The 7,048-nt window shown below is 34.3% G+C and overlaps 1 protein-coding gene across 1 annotated transcript; it reads left to right on the forward strand.

The window, feature by feature from the left end:
* The first annotated feature begins 4,893 nt into the window (after positions 1 to 4,893).
* On the forward strand, positions 4,894 to 7,048 carry LOC131608173 (F-box/LRR-repeat protein 13-like). Its single transcript, XM_058880101.1, has 3 exons — positions 4,894 to 5,853; positions 5,952 to 6,112; positions 6,702 to 7,048. The coding sequence occupies exons 1-3, from the start codon at positions 4,894 to 4,896 to the stop codon at positions 6,778 to 6,780; spliced, it is 1,200 nt and encodes a 399-aa protein (XP_058736084.1). The 3' UTR covers positions 6,781 to 7,048.

Here is a 7,048-nt window from a genome sequence, read left to right on the forward strand (position 1 = left end):
CTTTTTATTGATCCATTTTCCATGTGCACACCAAAACCCTAATTTTGCTGTTTCTAAGTTAGGAGGTGCTACTATGCATTTGATCATAGCTAATTCTTGAGCTTTTGAGGATGTGCTGGGCATGTGGAGACTGTTAAATCAAGTTGCCCTTGAATAGGTGAGGGCAAATTTTGGGGTACAACAAAATGTATGACGGTAAAATTTGCGCAATTCAAGAGGTACAACATGTAAAAGGTTTGAAGAAAAATTTATTGTCTATTGGACAATTAGATGATCTCGGGTGCAAGATCCATGTTGAAGGTGGGATTTTGAAGGTGGTGAGAGGTGCTCTAGTAGTGATGAAGGAAGAGAAGCTATATGAAAATCTATACATTCTTATGGGAGATACGTTGCAAGAAGGTGATGTGTCAATTGCATTAACTAGTCAAGAAAACTCAACGACAATGTGGCATCGTAGACTGGGCCACATGTCAGAACGAGGCTTGAAAGTTCTTGCGGAACATAATCTCTTACCCGGGCTCAAATCAGTAAGTCTACCTTTCTGTGAGCATTGTATGGTAAGCAAACAAAATAGGTTTGAAGTTTGATAGATCAACTACTAAGAGCAAACACATACTTGACTTGATTCATTATGATGTGTGGGAGTCGCTGCAAATGTCCATAGGAGGAGCAAAATATTTTGTATCATTCATTGATGATTACTCCAGGAGATTGTGGGTATACCCAATCAAGAAGAAGTCAGATGTGTTTTCAATATTCAAGCAATTCAAAGCACTAATTGAGCTTGAAACTGGAAAGAAGATTAAGTGCTTGAGGACAGACAATGGAGGAGAATATACAAATGGTGATTTTTTGGAATTTTACAAGGAAAAGAGTATAATGAGACAATTTACAGTTGCTCATACGCCTCAGCAGAATGGTGTAACAGAGCGGATGAATAGAACTTTTCTAGAAAGGACTAGAGCTATGTTGCGAACTGCAGAATTAGCCAAGTCATTCTGGGCAGAAGTCGTGAAAACTGCCTGTTATGTGATAAATAGATCGCCATCAAGTGCAATTGGTTGAAAGACTCCGATGAAGATGTGGAAAGGAAAGCCAACTGAGTATTCTACTCTACATGTGGTTGGATGTCCTGTGTACTTGATGTACAACTCCCAAGAAATAACTAAGCTGGATCCAAAATCCAAGAAATACATATTCTTGGACTATGCTGATGGTGTCAAGGGGTATCACCTGTGGGATCCCACTTCTCGCAAGGTTATTGTCAGCAGGGATGTAATCTTTACAGAGAATAAACTGAAAAGGGAGCAGGAAAATGACAGTACTTCTAAAGATATCACTACTTTTCATATAGATGGAACGTCTATAGAAGATGATTCTTTTGAAGCAGAACTAGAGCACGAGGTACAAGAACTAGAGGAACTTGATGGTGTTGAAGTTCGACGACCAACACGTCAGAAAAGGAAACCAAATTGGCAGTCAGACTATGTTATGGCAAGCCATGATGCATATTATCTTCTAACAGAAGATGGAGAACCATCAACCTTTCAAGAGGCTGTGAGTTGCTCAAGTGATTCTCTATGGATGGCAGCAATGCAGGATGAAATGGAAGCCTTACATAGAAACAAGACATGGGATCTTGTTGTACTTCTAGAGGGTCAGAAAGCCATCGGAAACAAATGGGTCTATAAGATTAAGCGTGATGTTAATGATCAATTGGAAAGATATCATGCAAGACTTGTGGTTAAAGGATACGCTCAAAAGGAAGGAATTGATTTCAATGAAATATTTTCTCCGGTGGTTAGACTTACCACTATCAGAGTAGTGTTAGCTATGTGTGCTGCTTATGATTTACATCTTGAACAATTGGATGTAAAGACTGCTTTTCTTTATGGAGAACTTGAAGAAGAAATATATATGCTACAACCAGAAGGTTTTGAAGAAAAAGGAAAAGGAAACTTGGTTTGCAGGTTGACCAAATCTCTGTATGGTTTAATGGAAGCGCCGAGATGTTGGTACAAGAGATTTGATTCTTTCATTATTAGCCTTGGATACAACAGGTTGAGCTCAGATCATTGTAAATATTACAAGAGGTTTGAGGAAAATGCTTTCATCATTTTGTTGTTGTATGTGGATGACATGTTTGTGGTAGGCCCCAACAAAGATCAAGTCCAAGAATTGGAGGCACAATTGGCTAGGGATTTCGATATGAAGGACTTGGGGCCAGCAAACAAGATTTTAGGGATGCAAATTTACCGAGATATAAAAGATATGAAGATTTGGCTTTCTCAAAGAAATCATCTACGAAAAGTTTTGCGGCGCTTCAACATGCAAGAATGTAAGCCAATATCTACCCCACTTCCTATCAATTATAAATTATCCTCAAGTATGAATCCTAGCAATGAAGCGGAGAGGATGAAAATTTCTCGAGTACCCTATGGATCAGCGGTGGGAAGCCTTATATATGCCATGATATGTACAAGGCCAGACATTGCACAAGCAGTGGGAGCGGTCAGTCGATTTATGGCAGATCCTGGTAAAGAGCATTGGGATGCTGTTAAGAGAATCATGAGATATATAAAAGGAACCTCAGATGTTGCATTATGTTTTGGAGGATTGGAGTTTTGTGTCAGGGGATATGTTGATTCAGATTATGTAGGTGATCTTGACAAAAGAAAATCTACTACTGGTTATGTATTTACAATTGCAGGAGGAACGGTAAGCTGGTTATCCAAATTACAAACTATTGTAGCTCTATCTACTACAAAAGTTGAATATATGACAGCTAACCAAGCATGCAAGGAAGATATATGGATTCAAAGGTTATTGGAAGAGTTAGGACATAAACAACCAAAATTTATTGTATATTGTGACAGTCAGGATGCTTTGCATATTGCAAGAAATCCAACTTTTTATTCCAGGACAAAGCATATAGGAGTTCAATATCATTTTGTCCGTGAAGTAGTAAAGGAAGGGAGTGTAGACATGCAAAAGATTCACACTAAAAACAATCTAGCAGATGATATGACAAAGCCATCAATGCTGACAAGTTTTATTGGTGCAAGTCCTCATATGGTATATCTAAAACGTAGCAACAGAAATAAATTTTGAAAGCAAACAAAATTACTTTAAGTGGGAGATTGTGAGGACATAAAGTAATCTTTGTTTTGTAGAAAAATTCAATGTAATATAAGTCATTGGTTTCTATGATGTAGAGAAGATTACGTACAATCCTATAATAAGTATCCACACTTATTATAATATATGAAACTATTATATATACATTAATCATATTTTAGTTCACAATCATCCTAATCATCCAAGAATTCGCTACAATTATGTTTCTTCTTATTCCTATATTCAACTCTCAAATTTTACTTGTATTATTATTATTTAATATTATTCTGATACCCAACATGACACACTCACAAGTGAGAGACAGTGTTGTGTCGTATGAAAATGTGGATTGTCTTTTTCTAAACCACTTTTGGGTGTTTTGATGCAGGTTCCCCTTCTAGAAAAATGTTTTCGTGTTTTAGGTTTACATGATAAACTCATAGTTGACTCAAAAGTTAAAACTACAAATAAAAAATTAAAATTTTCAATTTGCTCTTTGGCCGTTGGTTCTCATTTGTGAATGCAAATAATCAAGTTCTTACCAAGTCATTCAATCATGGAAAGATCTATTGTTCGTCTATTACAACTAGACTTGTAAATATGTACATATAGATTCTATATGATAAATGACATATTTTGCCTCTAAACCAAAAGGTTGAAATAATTGTATATGTCTTAAACACTTATTTCTTTGCATCAATTATCCAATCTACCTTATTTCATAGCAAAAAATTACAAACACATATACTTAAGCAGATTTGTCTAACTAAAAAAACAATTTTAAAAGAATAAAATCTCTTTTAAAGTTGCTCTTTTCGACACTCAAATGTAACCTAATTAATCAAATCAAATAAAATTATTAACATATTTAACATCACCGGTAATTAATCAAGAAATCTCAAATCTAATTCAATAAAGAAAATCCTAAGTCAACATAAATCTCCTACCATAAACTCTCAGATTTGAAGCAAAATTCAATTGGAATTCCTTGCAGAAACAAAACAGCAAAACTGGTAAAAAAAACAGGTTAACACAATATTTTTATCGAAAAACTTACTACACTAGAAAATTGAACAACAATTAAAAGATTTCTTTCATTGATCATTCCCTGTCGCTCAGAAACGCAAACACTGATAACTGACTTAAATCGTTCGCGAGACCGAAACTGATCGGAGAAGAAAGCGACTGAGAGAGAAATTGGGATTAACCGCGAACCAGAAAGCTTGAGAGAAACAGAAAAAATCGATAAAATTTGAGAGAAGAAGAAAAATTCGATAAAGCTTTAAAGAATGTTATTGTAATTTAACTAAAAAGCTTGAGAAAATAAAACTTACATTTAACGAAAAAGTAAGACTAATGCAATAGTTAAAACATTACCCGCAATTGATTTTAGAACATTTAATCAATCAGTTATTTTTTGGAATTTCACCAGTAAGAAATTTAATTTAGCCCTTAACCTATAAATTAACAAAAAAATAATAATAATGAAAATATTATAAATTAAATTAAATCAAATCTCAAAGATTAAATTTGAAAATATAAATGTCAAAGTGATTATTTTATAATTTTTATTTATTTATAAAAAACAGTATATAATGAATTAAGGATCCAAGAAAAGAAGTACTTTTAGGTTAAACACTTATCAATCCCAAAACGCAGAAGCCTTTGTCTTGCTCCAGTTTCTGCCATCGTCCTTAGCCCCGCCGCTCTGTTGACCTTCGTGAAGCCGTCGGTCTATATTTCTCCTAAGTTTGGTTGTTTTTGAGTTGCAGGACAATGAAAACAAGAAGGAGAATGAAAACAAGGAGACGATATTATGGTAAAGACAGAATCAGTTGTCTACCTGATTGTCTTTTACTTCATATTTTGTCCAATTTGGAAGCGAAGCAAGCTGTTCAAATATCCATCCTCTCCACTAGATGGAAGGATCTCTGGAAAAATATTTCCGTTCTTTCTTTGAGTAGAAACTTTCGAAACTTTCAATCTTTAGAAAGTTTCGCCACATTCGTTTCTCAATTTTTCTCTTCTCGCGATGACAAAACCTCTCTGCAAGCTCTCACTTTTGAGTGCACTCACTATTTTGACCCTAACCTGCTCAAAAGGATCATAAAATACTTGTTTTCACACAACATCCAACACTTGGATATGAAAGTGGCTTGCAGTCTTGAACACTTTCCACTATGTACCAACTCTTCATATCATACTTTAACCTCTCTTAAACTTATTTCATGGGAAGAAGTGCAACAATGGGGTAGACAAAAACCAGTATTTCCGAATTCTCTTCAATTTCCCGCATTAACCTACTTGTCTTTACAATCCTTCACCTTTCGATGCACTACTGATGATGGCTATGCTGACCCCTTTTCCGTATTTCAAAGTTTGAATACTTTGATTATTGAATGCTGTTCACTTTATAATGAAAAAACCCGTGTTGAAGACAACCTATTCATATCAAGTGTCTCACTTGTTAATTTAACAATAGTATTGCCTGCCAATTACAAGTCTTATAAATTGAAGTTATCTACCCCAAATCTTTTTAGCTTTGATTTTACTGGTCATCCATTTCAGAATTTATGTGGGCATCATAACATTAGCAATACCAATTTCTCTTATATTAAACACGTAAAGATTCATTTACCATTCCACAAAGTCACAAATTTTCCTTCAATTCTATTCAATTGGCTTGTTGAGCTTGACCTTATGGAATCATTGGCAATCTCTTCAGAGACTCTTGAGGTACTTTAATTTGGTTTACTTAAAATTTAGTGCTTTCATTTTTTTTGAATATGCTTGTCTAAATTGATCTTAATTCACCTTCATTCTTCATTGCTTAGATTCTCAAATTAATTCCTGATTCATGGAAGATTGATTTCCCTTATTTACATAATTTGAAGTTATTGGAAATAGAAATACATGAATTTTCATCTCTACCCGATGGAACAGAAGACTTTTTACTTCAAAATGCACCGTCAGCAAAGAAAGTCATTTTCCCAGGGTAAATACTCTTGAGGACAATTGTTTAATTTAGCTTTTTGTTTTTGTTTTTTCTGTTTCCCTTACTCTCTCTTGTTATAACTTGTTATAACTTAGTATTAGTGCTGTTTGGTTTGACTTTTGAAAGGACCAAAAGCAATTTTAGGTTGATTCTACTTGAAGGTAGAATTTGTAGTTTCTACATTGTGTGTGATATTTATATTGAAATTAATTGTTCAACTCACTTTTACATTAGTTTATCCAAACATAAAAGCATCCAGTGGAATGGACCCCGTCTAAGGACGTATTCGGAGAATATCGGGTTTGATTCCCAGATTGAAACAAGTCCTTGGCTAGGGTAAACTTCTGCACCCGAGCCGGATTAGTGGCCCATCAATGTGGGTCGAACTGGTGCGAAAGCAAAAAAAACCAATTTTTATAGAATTAATTCTATCAAACTCAATTCTATTAGAATTAATTATGTCTATTGCCATGCTCTATAGTTAGAATTGAAATTAAATGGAAGTTGATTTTTATAAAACTTTTTTTTATTGATATCATCTTTATTTTCGGTCTGATTTACAACATATATTGCCTCTATATTTTTACAGGCCTACTTTGAAGGATTTAATATGCAATGACTCATGGATCAATGAAGCAAAAACACGCCGAAAACAATCTCGACACTGACACGACGACACTGATAATAATTCAAAAAAATGAATAAATTAAACGTAAGTTTAAATGTCAGTGCATGTGTACTCAGACTTGTGCTACATAGGATTTTATGTCCAAGAGATTGAAAGGGTGTATGCAGTGACTAAGGCAATTTTTCAGAGAGATATGTTTCCATAGCATAGCATTATTAAGACTTATTTATTTTCTCTGCAACTTACTGAATTATTGTTTTTATTTTGTTTGTCAAGAAGATTTATATATTTCTAACATTTTTGTGTCA

The sequence above is a fragment of the Vicia villosa genome, linkage group LG5 (genome assembly GCF_029867415.1).
Source record: "Vicia villosa cultivar HV-30 ecotype Madison, WI linkage group LG5, Vvil1.0, whole genome shotgun sequence".
Lineage (NCBI taxonomy): Eukaryota > Viridiplantae > Streptophyta > Magnoliopsida > Fabales > Fabaceae > Vicia > Vicia villosa.

What these genes read in the sequence shown, in the direction of transcription:
- LOC131608173 (XM_058880101.1), top strand. Translation starts at nt 4,894, where the DNA reads ATGAAAACAAGAAGGAGAATGAAAACAAGGAGACGATATTATGGTAAA. An exon ending in TCTCTTCAGAGACTCTTGAG is followed by an intron (nt 5,854 to 5,951) that starts GTACTTTAATTT and finishes TTCATTGCTTAG; the next exon opens with ATTCTCAAATTAATTCCTGA. An exon ending in AAGAAAGTCATTTTCCCAGG is followed by an intron (nt 6,113 to 6,701) that starts GTAAATACTCTT and finishes ATATTTTTACAG; the next exon opens with GCCTACTTTGAAGGATTTAA.